The 14,368-nt window shown below is 46.7% G+C and overlaps 2 protein-coding genes and 5 non-coding genes across 7 annotated transcripts; 5 read left to right on the top strand and 2 right to left on the bottom strand.

Annotated features, from left to right (window-relative positions):
* Nucleotides 1-1,492: 1,492 nt before the first annotated feature.
* On the top strand, nt 1,493-3,252 carry LOC126530642 (uncharacterized). Its single transcript, XM_050177906.2, has one exon. It carries the CDS (start codon nt 2,077-2,079, stop codon nt 3,250-3,252), a length of 1,176 nt encoding a protein of 391 aa, XP_050033863.1. The 5' UTR covers nt 1,493-2,076.
* A 2,607-nt stretch (nt 3,253-5,859) lies between these two features.
* Nucleotides 5,860-8,482, top strand: LOC126530641 (uncharacterized). The gene has a single exon (XM_050177904.2). It carries the CDS (start codon nt 5,860-5,862, stop codon nt 6,865-6,867), a length of 1,008 nt encoding a protein of 335 aa, XP_050033861.2. The 3' UTR covers nt 6,868-8,482.
* On the top strand, nt 7,224-7,295 carry TRNAD-GUC (transfer RNA aspartic acid (anticodon GUC)). Its single transcript has one exon. It is a non-coding gene; the product is annotated as a tRNA-Asp (tRNA).
* On the top strand, nt 7,704-7,775 carry TRNAD-GUC (transfer RNA aspartic acid (anticodon GUC)). Its single transcript has one exon. It is a non-coding gene; the product is annotated as a tRNA-Asp (tRNA).
* TRNAD-GUC (transfer RNA aspartic acid (anticodon GUC)) lies at nt 7,943-8,014 on the top strand. The gene has a single exon. It is a non-coding gene; the product is annotated as a tRNA-Asp (tRNA).
* TRNAD-AUC (transfer RNA aspartic acid (anticodon AUC)) lies at nt 8,181-8,252 on the bottom strand. The gene has a single exon. It is a non-coding gene; the product is annotated as a tRNA-Asp (tRNA).
* TRNAD-GUC (transfer RNA aspartic acid (anticodon GUC)) lies at nt 8,428-8,499 on the bottom strand. The gene has a single exon. It is a non-coding gene; the product is annotated as a tRNA-Asp (tRNA).
* Nucleotides 8,500-14,368: the final 5,869 nt, after the last annotated feature.

Raw genomic sequence — 14,368 nt, 5'->3', positions numbered from 1 at the left:
GCATTTTCTTTACTCTCTTTAAAACATCGCTGCTTGGGACTCCACCGTACAAGGACCTGTACAATGGCACTGGAAAAAGAACGTCGCACAAAGCACAGTACAGTTTCTTTTTGTTCACACCGGACAGGTAATCATTCGAGAAGCGCACTGAAAGAAATCGGACACTCGATACAACGTCTTTGTAAAACCCTCGAATCCCTCCAGAAAACTCTTCGGTTGAAACCACATACTCTGGCAGCCGTCTACTCAGCCTCATTTGACATACCATGCGCAAGAAAGGGTCGGTTGTGTCCCTAAAGGACAAGAACCGGTTTACCAACTGCCGTACAAAGAGATGGCCCAATCCCAGTCCCCCGTCTTTTACCCGCCGGAACAAGGTGGTCCGGCTGCAGCGCTCCCATTCCGACGCCCAGACAAAGACGGCGAAAATCCTGTGTAGCTTCTGAACATTTGACCGTGAACAGTGCAATACTTGCACTACGTACCAAAGCTTGCTGATAAAGAAAAGGTTACAAACGGTGGCTCTGGCAAAAATAGATAGATTAGTGCCTTTCCACTTCTCAGCTCTCTCCCGTGTGTCTTTGACCTGCCCTTTCCAGTACTGCTCGCTATCGCGATAGGCATCGAGCGGGACGCCCAAGTAGTTGCCTGGGGTCGTCATCCAATGCACGTTGGCAAAATGATCTGGCTTTGTTGGCCACGATCCATGCCAGAGTCCGAGGCACTTCGACCAGTTAACTCCACTACCAGTGACATGGCTAAATTTACGGACACATTTGACAGCCTCAATTATGCTCCCCTGATCCTCCGCAAAAACAGCGACATCATCTGCATAAGCCAGCAGCTTCACTTCTACTGCTTGAAGCTTAAATCCCGTAATTCTATTGTTTTCAATCAATGTCATACACAGGGTTTCAATGTAGATACAAAACAACAGAGGACTGAGGGGGCAGCCCTGACGCACAGAACGTTGCAGCCTAATGGGAGCCCCCAAACTCTTATTCACGATCAATGTGGTCGTGCAGTTACGGTACGTCAGAACGAGCCCCTCGCAGATTACAGATCCGAGATTGACATAGTCTAAAACGGCAAACAAGATTTCATGAGCGACGCAATCAAAAGCCTTCTCGGGTCAATCTGTAAAATGGCAATCCAACCATTACAATCATCACAGCACTCAAGTACACTGCGCGCTTTGTGAATATTAGTAACAATAGTCCGGCCTTTAATCCCACATGTCTGGTGAGGCCCGACGATGTCCTGTATCACTGACTGCAATCTTCGCGCCAATATCTTCATAAAGATTTTATACTCGATATTGGCGAGTGCTATGGGACGATACGCCGTAACAGATCTTAATTTCGCTGCATCATCAGTTTTAGGAATGAGTACTGTGTGTGACGACCCATAAGACGGAGGCAATGTGTTCCATTTGTAAGCTTCATGAAAGATTACATTCAATAGAGGGCTAATTTCGTGCTTAAATTCTTTATAAAAACCGGCGCTAAAGCCGTCTGGTCCAGGCGATTTTCCGGGGTTTAAGTTGTCTATGGCCTGTTCAACTTCGGATTCTGTTATCTCTAGTTCCAATCTTTGTTTTCTTTCGTCGTCCAGTCGGGGTATAGCATGCAAGAACTCATTCCCAAATGTGGTAGCGTCTACTTTGTGGTGCGAGAATAGCGCCTGGTAATGCTCATGAAAAGCTGCTTTGATGTCATCTGTGTCTGTTGATAAGGTCCCGCGCCATTCTATTCCGTCGATGTGGTTCCTTTCAGCACGTGCTTTTTCTAACCCTAGGCCAGTATCCCCGCCTGTCACGCGGGAGTACGGGGTTCGATTCCCCGACGGGGAGTAATATTTGTACTTCTTTTTTTTTAGACACACGTAGGTGCACCCGCGACAATTATCTGCAGAATCTGTCTGTTTCTTTCGCGGGCTTGCGAACAAGGTGGTGCGAAAACGTTTGCACTTTTATTCCCATCATGGATATAGTGCTTTAACTGACGCCGGGCATGTCTCCTCGTTAGTATAGTGGTGGATGCGTCTTGGCTACCGAGGTGGAAGGACGTGCGTTTCATGGGCTCCCAAGGAGCGGTGGTTGCGGCTAACAGCGGCCGCGGTGACAGGATCGACGGAATGGATACCGAGGGATACGAAGTGGTTTTGCCTACTCTGCCATCAGGTCGTAGTGTTTTGAATACTTTATTTTTTCACGCGGATGTCCGGTCGAGGCGTTACCGAGTCGAACATTTCCGGGACACATTGGCGTGTCTTGGTTTGCTCCCTGAAGTGGTAGCGTTGGGGGCATACCACATGAGCGACGTATGGGCTGTGACTTTCAAGAGCATGGAAGGGATGAAGAAAGCTTTGGAATGCGGCGAAATGAAGGTGAAGGGCCAACGTTGTTTGGTTATTGATCCGGAAAACCAGGACGTGCGTTTGAAGCTTCATTGGCTTCTTTTCAATGTGGCCGACGATGATGTGCGTGTAGCGCTTGCTCCGTTCGGAAAGGTGACCGAGGTCTCGAAGGAAAAGTGGAGAGTTCAAGGGATCCAAGACAAGGGGTCATCGACACGCCTGGTGCGCCTCAAGCTCCATAACGGCATTAAGGTCGATGACCTTCCACACCAGCTTCGCGTAGCCGGTGACATGGCCCTTCTAGTCGCACCTGGAAGAGCGCCATTGTGCCTGCGGTGTCACAGTAAGGGCCACATCAGACGAGAATGCCGAGTTCCTCGCTGCACGCACTGCCGAAGTTTTGGACACGAAGAATCTCAGTGCGTGAAGACGTACGCAAGTGTTGCGGGGCCGGTTGGAGGAGAAGACACTGCGGAACTCGTCATGGACGAGGCTGACGCTGAAGAAGCCGCAAGCGAAGCAACGCCGAAGCTCGAGGTACTTGATGCGGCAACGTTAACCCCGCCCGACATGCCCCAAGACGCAAGTGTTAACAAGGAAAGCCGAAAGCTGACCGACGCAGCTGGCGACGCCACCGGCGTCGTGAAAGTGCAGGAGGCCTCAACGCCGTCGAAGTCACCTGAGGAGCCAGCCGTCATGGAAGTAAGCGAGGGAAGGAGTGGAGCCTCAGTCTCCAAGCGCGGCCACGACGCTACGCTGGACGAGCATGAGGCCCTGGCTGCAAGGATCTCGGAAGGACCGCCGCGAAAGGCGGCGATCATTCGGCGGTCAACGCTGAGACCGCGTCCGAACGTACCTCCGGACCGGAGGGCGACGGAGACGCCGCCGACGTAGCCGCGAGAGCGTGTGCTTCGCGGCGTCTCTTCTAGTCCACCTAGTGATCAAGCCAAACTCAAGGGACGATGGAACGCCATGACAGGGACATCAACTGTGCCTTCCTAAGGCTGCCATGGCAGCTACGGAAGGTTTGTGCAAAAAGCGAAGGCAGCTTTGGCCCCAGACGCATGAGGTGGGTACCACGCGGTTCGTTTGTTCTTCAAAAAACATAACAATGGCTCAAAACACTGCACTTCGTTTTGCTACTATAAATGTCCGCGGTCTTTGTGCCAGAAAGCGGCAATACCAGCTTAGCAGGCTTTTCTTAGAAACAGATGTTGATATAGCAGCGGTGCAGGAGACAAAGATAGAAAGTGAGGAACAGATGGATCGCATGGTGCTGCAGTTTCGCAATAGATACAATGTTTGTGTATCACATGCTGTCGGGACTTCCGCGGGGTGCGCTATCTTCATTAGAAACAACCTGGGAATTAGAGAAGAAGGGGTCTTTTCTTGTAAAAGTGGAAGAATGGTTTTTGTGGATTTTTCTTTTTTGGACGCAGGTTGGCGCGTGATATGTGTCTACGCCCCCAACATTGAAAATGAGCGTGTGCCTTTCTTTGAGAGAGTAAACAGCATTTACAGTGTGACAGGAAAGTCGTATTGCTAGGAGATTTTAATTGTGTATGTTTCGCGGCCGATCGAGTGAAAAACCTTCCAGTGCGTGACAAAAGTGCTTTATTTTTAAACACACTAGTGCAAGAATCTAATCTGGACGACGTCGGCCATTTCCTGTGTACTACCGGCACGCCTGCATTCACGCATTTTCAAGGGCAAAGTCACGCAAGGCTAGATAGAGGGTATGTCGCACTGGAGCTTGTTCCGATGTGCGGCAGCTATAGTGTGAAACACGTCTCGTTCAGCGATCACAGCCTTGTAACCTTTAGTGTAGGTACGAAAGAAAGAAAATCAATATTTAACTGGAATTTGTGGAAGTTTAACGATGGGCTGTTAATGAACCAATACTTTTGTGAAAGCGTGAAAGAAAAGTTAGATAATTTGATCGAGGCCGAAGATGGCAACGTGCTAGAATTATGGGAGAACTTTAAACAAGGAGTCAAGATCAGTGCTATAGAAGAAGCCACTAAAGAGAAATTTAATAAAAGGAAAAAAGAAACTGAAATGCAACGTGAGCTTGAGTTTTTGTACACCGTGGAAAGCGAGAGACCTGGGAGCCGAACAAAAGAAATAAAAGAACTGAAAAGCCAGCTCGAGCTTATCGAAGAAGACAAGTTCAAAGGAGCGGTTATAAGGGCACGAGCTGAAAGGGTTTGGCTAGGTGAGACACCGACCAAACCAGCCTTATCTGACGAAAAGGCATACGCGAGGCGAAATGAAATCAGGATGATTCAATACGAGAACGAGATCACGAGCCAACCTCAAAAAATTGAAGAGGCGTTTCTTGATCACTATAGCAAATTATTCGGGATTGTTAAAGACGTCACAGAAGAATTCAAGACGGACTTTTTGTCAAACATGCCGCAATTAGAGGAAGACATTCAAAAGCGTCTGGAGTGGCCTCTGAGCATCACCGAAGTGGAAGGAGCCACAGATGATTTAGTTGTAGGCAAGTCCCCGGGACCTGATGGACTCGGAGCGGCCTTTTATAAAGCCTTCAAAAGTGATGTCAGTGAGATCCTGTTACGGTTGTTTAAGGAGGCCTATGTGCAAAAACTGGTTCCTCCATCTTTTCGGACATCGCACGTAGTTCTGATACCTAAATCAGAGGACACAGAAAAATTGTTAGCTGTCGACGGTTATCGGCCGATATCACTAATGAATGTGGACTATAAGATATTTACAAGAGTGCTCGGAAAGCGATTACAGGGAGTGGTGACCAGCATAGTAGGGTCGCATCAAACATGCGGCATTAAAGGAAGGTCCATCTACACAAACATTCATATTGCCAGAAGCATTTTAGAATACTGTAACGACCTAGGTGAACACTGTGCCATGTTACAGTTAGATATGCAGAAGGCTTTCGACCGCGTGGCCCCTAAAATTCTTTTCAGTATTCTAGAACACATAAAGGTAGGGGATTTGATCTTAGATGGGGTAAAGATGTGCTATCAAGACTGTACCGCCAGCCTCATTATAAACAAGGAGGTTACCAAAACCTTTAGCATCCGGTCATCTGTGCGCCAAGGGTGTGGTTTGTCGCCTCTTTTATACACAATTTACCTAGAGCCGCTTTGTAGGAAAATCAAGAATGACAATAGAATATCGGTTTTCAGAGGGCAGTCCGCGGAAGTGAAAGTCCTGGCATACGCGGATGAGATCGCGTTGTTTTGTCGGGATAAAGAAAGCATCGAAATCGCGGTCGCAGAGGCTCTATCATACTGCAGAATGACAGGCAGTGCTATCAACTTTGATAAATCCCTAGGGGTATGGATCGGCAACTGGGAAGACCATCCGAATACGTTTGCAAATATCCGCTGGACAGTCACGCCGGCAAAGTACCTAGGGGTGCCGCTTGAGCACTACCCTGACGCCGTTGATTACTGGAATGCCGAAACTGAAAGGGTTCGTGAATGTACACTTAAATGGGGAGGCCGCAATTTCTCTATGTTTGCGCGTGCGACAGTGTGCAACCTGTTTGCCGTCGCTAAAATTTCTTACGTGCTCCAAGCGTTGTGCATGTCAAGGGCTAACATACAACGTTTACACAGAGTACTCGCGGTGTTTGTATGGGGTTCAAGCTGGGAGCGTACCAGCCGCACTAATCTCTTTCGTTCGGTTAAAAATGGAGGATTAGGTCTGGCACATTTGTTCATTAGGCAGATTGTGTCGAGGTTTGTTTACTTACGGGACCAAAATGACCCATTTTTATTAACTATGTTTCAAACAAGGCTGAGCGAGGCTATACCTGAGTTTATTGTATCGTCACATCGGTGCAGTCAAGGCAGAGCGCGTGGTTTCTTAAAAGAGGTAGTCTTGGCTTTTCAGCTCCTAAAGGTTCGGTTTTTCATGGAATACTTAAACAGGTTACCACGAAAGCGCTTATATAAGGACCTGGTAGACACAATGTTACCGGTGCCATTGTATCGCTCGATGTTCTGCATTGGACCTGAAAAGGACGTACTAAAAAGAGAAAAACGAATGCCAGTACGCCCGTCGGTAAAGTCCTTCTTTTCCCAGCTCCACACCAATACTTTAATTGTGAAACCGTGGCTAGATGAAAAAGGACTTTCCGTGCCTTGGAGCGTCAACTGTTTACTATGCCGGAAACCCGAAACAGTAGAACACATTTTTCTTGACTGCTGGGATGCTGTGTTCCATTGGGACATCTTACAGAGAACGCTAAAGAAGGACTTGCCGATTACACCATATGGGATTCGTTCCCTGCCTACTCTAAATGAAGACAAAGTACCCTATGACATGTTCATGCTGGTGTCCTTACATAGTTTATGGAAAACTAGAATGGCCGTGAGACATGCCGAAGTAAATGCCCGGCCTGTTAGAGAATACTTCATTGAAAGCATATGTCATAGTAAGGAAATGTATAATATTCAAAAAGAAAAACCAACATGGCTCAGTGTGATGACTGAGCTAGCGAATTTCAAGCCTTTTTAGCCATGTGACTGCCAACCAATGGTAGAGATTTTGTCATGACCGTTGTGTATTGTTAAAATGTCTTGTTTTGTAGCCTTGTTGCCATGTCGGTAATAAAGAAAAAAAAAAAATCCTCGTTAGTATAGTGGCCAGTATCCCCGCCTGTCACGCGGGAGACCGGGGTTCGATTCCCCGAAGGGGAGCAATGTTTTTACTTCTTTTTTTTTTTTTTTTTCAGACAGACGTAGGTGCACCCGCGACAATTATCTGCAGAATCTGTCTGTTTCTTTCGCGGGCTTGCGAGCAAGGTTGTGCGAAAACGTTTGCACTGTTATTCCCATCGTGGATATAGTGCTTTAAGTGACGCCGGGCATGTCTCCTCGTTAGTATAGTGGCCAGTATCCCCGCCTGTCACGCGGGAGACCGGGGTTCGATTCCCCGACGGGGAGTAATATTTTTACTTCTTTTTTTTTTCAGACAGACGTAGGTGCACCCGCGACAATTATCTGCAGAATCTGTCTGTTTCTTTCGCGGGCTTGCGAGCAAGGTTGTGCGAAAACGTTTGCACTTTTATTCCCATCGTGGATATAGTGCTTTAACTGACGCCGGGCATGTCTCCTCGTTAGTATAGTGGGCAGTATCCCCGCCTGTCACGCGGGAGACCGGGGTTCGATTCCCCTACGGGGAGTAGTATGTTTACTTCTTTTTTTTTTTTCAGACAGACGTAGGTGCACCCGCGACAATTATCTGCAGAATCTGTCTGTTTCTTTCGCGGGCTTGCGAGCAAGGTTGTGCGAAAACGTTTGCACTTTTATTCCCATCGTGGATATAGTGCTTTAACTGACACCGGGCAAGTCTCCTCGTTAGTATAGTGGCTAGTATCCCCGCCTGTCACGCGGGAGACCGGGGTTCGATTCCCCGACGGGGAGTAATATTTTTACTTCTTTTTTTTTTTAGACACACGTAGGTGCACCCGCGACAGTTATCTGCAGAATCTGTCTGTTTCTTTCGCGGGCTTGCGAGCAAGGTTGTGCGAAAACGTTTGCACTTTTATTCCCATCGTGGATATAGTGCTTTAACTGACACCGGGCAAGTCTCCTCGTTAGTATAGTGGCCAGTATCCCCGCCTGTCACGCGGGAGACCGGGGTTCGATTCCCCGACGGGGAGTAATATTTTTACTTCTTTTTTTGTTTTCAGACAGACGTAGGTGCATCCGCGACAATTATCTGCAGAATCTGTCTGTTTCTTTCGCGGGCTTGCGAGCAAGGTTGTGCGAAAACGTTTGCACTGTAGGCGCTGCGTGCGCCTACAAACAAGAATGAAAAAAGAAACACTCCCCGTCGGGGAATCGAACCCCGGTCTCCCGCGTGATAGGCGGGGATATTGGCCACTATACTAACGAGGAGACATGCGACGCGCCAGCTAAAGCAGTATATAGACGATTTGAAAAAAAAAAAAAACTTATGCAACAGCGCTCACGCAATCTTACCCACAAGTGGAAAAAAATTGAGACAGCTACTGGGGTGGAGTGTCGAGTGCGGCGCTGCGTGCGCCTACAAACAAGAATGAAAAAAGAAACACTCCCCGTCGGGGAATCGAACCCCGGTCTCCCGCGTGACAGGCGGGGATACTGGCCACTATACTAACGAGGAGACAGGCGACGCGCAGGCTAAAGCAGTATATAGACGATTTGAAAAAAAAAAAAAGATATGCAAAAGCGTTCACGCAATCTTACCCACAAGTGGAAAAAAATTGAGACAGCTACTGGGGTGGAGTGTCGAGTGCGGCGCTGCGTGCGCCTACAAACAAGAATGAAAAAAGAAACACTCCCCGTCGGGGAATCGAACCCCGGTCTCCCGCGTGGCAAGCGGGGATACTGGCCACTATATTAATCTCTTTTTAAGACAAGTCGTGTCGAGATTTTTGTTCCTACGTGATCAGAAAGATACATTCTTGTGCACAGTCCTTCAAAGACGTTTGAGCAACGCGTTGCCTAAATTCGTTGTGTCCTCCGATTACAGCACAGGACCTAGGCTCAGAGGCTTCCTGCGAGAAGTCGTATTGGCCTTCGTCTTCCTACATACGCGCTTTTCATTGAATTACCTTGCATCTGTTAAACGGAAAAGACTGTACAAAGATTTACTTGATGTATCATTGGCTGTGCCTGTCTATCGTTCTATGTACCGCGTTGAATCCAGAGGAAGAAACGTGCTCAAGCGAGTGAAGCGGATGCCGATACGGTCATCCGCAAAAACCTTTTTCTTCCATTTACACAGTGGAACGCTCCCAGTGAAGCCATGGCTAAGAGAAAGGGGAATCTTTCTGCCGTGGTCTCTAAACTGCTCAAGATGCAGGCAACCAGAGACGATTGAGCATATCTTTTTTGATTGTTCAGATGCAATGTTCTTGTGGGACATCCTACAAAGAACGTTGAAAAAAGGAGTTACCGATAACACCGCACGGCATCCGCTTCTTGCCAACTGAGAACGCAGATATTCCATGTGACATGTTTATGGCAATATGTTTACATAGCCTGTGGAAAACAAGAATGGATGAGCGTCATGAGAGGCTTGTTATTCATCCTGCGAGGGAGCATTTCATTGAAAGCGTGCTATATCTGCGTGAAGCCCATAAAACGAGAACAGAACCAGCCGAATGGATGCATGTATTGGAAGAACTAGCGGTAATCAAGTGTTTTTAACTATTCGCAAGGGCCCAAGACGGTCATTGCTTTTACCATTACGAAGTATCTGTTTATGCCGTATGTGTACGTCGAAGACCGGCAATAAAGAAAAAAACTATACTAACGAGGAGACATGCGAGGCGCCAGCTAAAGCAGTATATCCACGATTTGAAAAAAAATAAAATTTGCAAATGCGTTCACGCAATCTTACCCACAAGTGGAAAAAAATTGACAGCTACTGGGGTGGAGTGTCGAGTGCGGCGCTGCGGGCGCCTACAAATAAGAAGAAAAAAAGAAACACTCCCCGTCGGGCAATCGAACCCCGGTCTCCCGCGTGACAGGCGGGGATACTGGCCACTATACAAACGAGGATTTTTTTTTTTATTCGCTGATTGGTACATCACGTGCAAAGAACAACAGAACAAAACGCATTTACAGCAAAAAGTGACACTCAAAAATGTTTAAAAACGTCAAACAGGCTTTGTTCGACGTGGGGATGATTATAATGACATGAGGTCATTCAGAACGGGTAGCCATTTCGGCTGTTCTTCGCCTGCACAATATACATCCCTGGTGTGAGCTATACTTTCTGTAAAGTATTCTCTGGCTGGGCGTGCGTTTACATCCGCATGCCTCACCGCCATACGCGTCTTCCAAATTGCGTGCATACTCAACAACAAAAACATATCATACGGTATGCCACTTTCACACTGAACCGGCAGAAAACGAATACCGTATGGTGTTATAGGGAGGTCTTTCTTTAAAGTTCGCTGAAGGATGTCCCTGTGAAATACGGCATCCCAACAATCCAAAAAGATGTGATCAATACTTTCCGGCTTAGGGCACAAGAGGCAATTGGTACTCCACGGAACAAATAGGTCCTTTTCCTCTAGCCATGGTTTCACGGGCAACGTACCAGTATGTAGCTGAAAAAAAAGAAGGTCTTGGCTGATGGCCGTACTACCCTTCTTTTTATTCTTTTAAAGACATCTTTACCGGGCCCGATTGCATACATGGTGCGATACAAGGGTTCTGGCATCATTACGTCGATAAGATCTTTATACAGCCTTTTTGTCTTAACTTCGCACAAGTACTGCAGAGAAAAAGGAACCTTTAATATACTGAAAGCCGATACTACTTCGCGCAGATAACCACATATACCCATTCGCCCTGCACAAGAAGTCGATACAATGAATTCAGGTAAATAACAGCATAGTCTAACTTGTAACATGTTGCGCAGGAATGGATGACTCTGATCTCGTAGAAAAGTAAACCTCGACCCCATCTGTCTTAAAAACAAATGGGCAAATCCCAGCCCACCAGCTCTCACTGATCGAAAAAGATTTGTACGACTCATGCGTTCCCATTGGGATCCCCAAACAAAAGTGGCAAAGATTCTGTGTATCTTCTGAATGTTTAGCCTATGCGTGCACAGCACCTGAAGCTTTTTTTTTCTTTATTACCTTCTTGGTACACGACAATGAAAGACATACAAAACACTAATATCGCTTTACAAGTAAAAGATGTGAGCGGTGCACTGGCCAGCTCACACCAAAGGATTAAAGGCGTTTCAGTTTGGCGAGGTCATCCATTAATGGGAGCCATTCCGGCTGTTCTTTTTGAGCCTTAAACACATCTCTTACATAAGGCACATATTCAATGAAATACTCTCGTACAGGGAGGATAGTTTCATCTGCATGCCTAAACGCCAATCGATTTTTCCATATACTGTGTAAGCTGATAAGCATAAACATGTCCAACGGCACTTCGTCAACGCTATCTACCGATAGAAATCTTATGCCGTAAGGTGATATTGGAAGCTGCTTTTTTTAAAGTTCGTTTCAAGACGTCCCAGTGAAATACAGCGTCTGTGCAGCGAAGGAACATGTGATCTATAGTCTTCGGTTTTCTACAGATTAGACAGTTTGTGGACCATGGGACAAATATTCCTTTCTCTTGTAGCCATGGTTTCACGGGCAGTGTGCCAGTGTGCAGCTGAAAGAAGAATGATTTCATTGAGGGCCGCACCGACATCTTTTTCACTCTCTTCAGTACATTCCCTTCATAGCCAACACAGTATATGGAACGGTACAAAGGTATAGGCAACATAGTATCAATAAGGACTTTATAAAGTTGTTTCCTTCTAACATCAGCAAGATACTGTGCAGAAAAGCGAACTTTCAAACACTGAAAAGCGCGCACAACCTCCCAAAGAAAGCCCCGCACCAGTACGCGTCTCACAGGGCTGTATGATACAACATATTCAGGCAGTGCCTCTTTCAACCAAATTTGCATTACCGTACGCAGGAAAGCATCTTTTTGGTCTCGGAGGAACATAAATCTTGACACAAGTTGCCTAAGAAATAAATGAGCCAAACCTAGGCCACCCTTTCCAACGAACAGAAATAGATTTGTGCGACTTGTCCTCTCCCAACTAGACCCCCAAATGAACACTGCGAAAACTCGGTGCAATCTCTGGACGCTGGTCCGTGACATACACAGTGCCTGCAGCACATACCATACCTTGGCCACCAAAAAGAGGTTACATACTGTGGCCCGAGCAAAAATTGAAAGAATGCGGCCACCCCATTTGTGCGTACATTCGCTGTGCGCTCATTTTCCGCTTCCCAATATTTTGCAGGTTCTTTATATTGGTCTAGTGGCACTCCCAAGTACTTGACAGGTGACGTTGCCCACAGAACGCTCTAAAACATTTCAGGCGCATAATCCCATTTTCCGTGCGAGAAACCGAAACACTTTTCCCAGTTTATCACACTTCCGGAGGCTTTGCAAAACCTAGCCGCGTCCTTCACCACTTCAGTTAGACTTTCCCTATCTTCGCAAAATATGGCGATATCATCCGCATACGCAAGTACTTTAACTTCAGTGGACAATTTTGTGAAGCCACGCACTTTTTCGTTTGATATAATGTTCAGGCAAAAAGGTTCGAGATACAGTGCAAACAACACTGGAGACAATGGGCACCCTTGCCTCACGGAAGAACGAACTGTGATACTTTCACTCAGCTGCTTATTAACAATAAGGTTTGCCGTACAACCAGCATATGCCATTTTGACACCTTTCAAGAGCACTCGGCCGACATTCACGTGTTCGAGGATACAAAACAGAACTTGGTGGTTGACGCGGTCAAAGGCCTTTTCCATGTCCAGTTGCAACATGGCTACACGTTTATCAAAAGCATCGCAGCATTCTAATGTGCTCCGTGCTACGTGAATATTTGTCGTTATCGTACGTCCTTTAATCCCGCACGTTTGGTGCTGGCCTACGATAGCTTTTACTACATTCTGCAACCTTCTGCCCAGAACCTTCATGAATATATTATAGTCCACATTCGTGAGACTTATGGGCCTCTTAACCGGGTCTTCACTCTTCGTAACTAGGACGATGTGACTTCTTCGGAAGGACGGAGGCATCATCTGCTTTTCGTATGTTTCTTGAATTACGCTGTGTAGAATATGCGCTATGTCAGACTTAAACGCTTTGTCAAAAGCTGCGCCCAGCCCGTCGGGACCAGGTGATTTGCCGGAGCTTAACTCGTCGATTGCGCGCTCTACTTCCGCTGCACTAATCGATGCCTCGAGCCCCAGCTTGACTTCATCCTCTAAGATAGCCATCAGTGCCAAAAACTCCGCCGCGAGGCCTTCTTCAACACGTGACTCGTGACCCAGTAGTCCTTCGTAATAATCAACAAACGCACGTTGAATAGTATTAGAGTCAAGAGCCATTTCGCCCTTGTACTCTATCGCTTTTATATCGTTCTTTACCGCATATCGTTTTTCGTCGCACACGGACCGCTTTGTCGGCGTCTCGCAAAACCACAACCGTTCTGCACGTGCGCGTATGACCGCTCCTTTATATTTCTCTTTATCCATCAGTTCTAACTTATTTTTTGTTTCTTTTATTTCTTTTTCGTACTGGCCCGGCTGAGCACTTCCCAACCTCAGCAGCAAATCTAAGCGGCTCTGAAATTCTTTTTCGTCTGCCTTGTCGCTTTGACGCAGCGCACTCGCTCTTTCTATAGCGATCATTTTTATTTCTTCTTTAAAATGTTCCCATTTTCCAATAACGTCCCTCTGATCACCCGTTTGCAAACAGTCAATTTTTTCTTTTACTGTAAACACAAAACGTTCATCCTCAAGAAGCCTTATATTAAACATCCATAGTTCCCAGTTGAACTTCGACCTTTTGGTCTTCGTTCCTATTGTAACCATTACCATGCAATGATCGCTGAACGCAACGTTTTCACTGCACATTGCAGTCACTGCACATTGGGACCAGGCCAGCAGACGCATAAATCCTGTCAAGTCTTGCATGACTTGCTCGTTGGATATGTGTGAACTGCAGACGGGCACCTTCTGACAGAGCACTCCCGACGTCTTCCAAATCGTGCTCCAGGACAATTGCATTCAAAAGTAACAAGCTCTGGTTTCGACTGGTCGCGTTAGTAACTGTCTTCGGGCATGCATACGCAGTTGAAGTCACCCATCAGAATAATATATCTAGGAGACTTCAGATAGGGCTGAACCATTTCGAAGAAAGCTTCGCGCTCATTTTCCTTATTTGGGGCATACACACACATTACGCGCCACTGTAAATCAAGATACGAAAAATCACACATCACAAAACGCCCGTTGTTGAAAACTAACAGATTCTTCAATGACACCTAAAGAATTTCGAATTAAAATGGCACACCCTCCTGACGAACCAACAGAATGACACACGCATACATTTTAACGGCTTCTAAAAGGCTGAACCATGCGGTTCGTCTGAGCTTCACTTTCCACTTTGGTCGCTTGCATTGCCACTACGTCCACATC

Source organism: Dermacentor andersoni, chromosome 4, assembly GCF_023375885.2.
Source record: "Dermacentor andersoni chromosome 4, qqDerAnde1_hic_scaffold, whole genome shotgun sequence".
NCBI classification, from domain to species: domain Eukaryota; kingdom Metazoa; phylum Arthropoda; class Arachnida; order Ixodida; family Ixodidae; genus Dermacentor; species Dermacentor andersoni.
The sequence above is the reverse complement of the archived record's forward strand: the minus strand, read 5'-3'. Positions and strand labels throughout refer to the sequence as shown.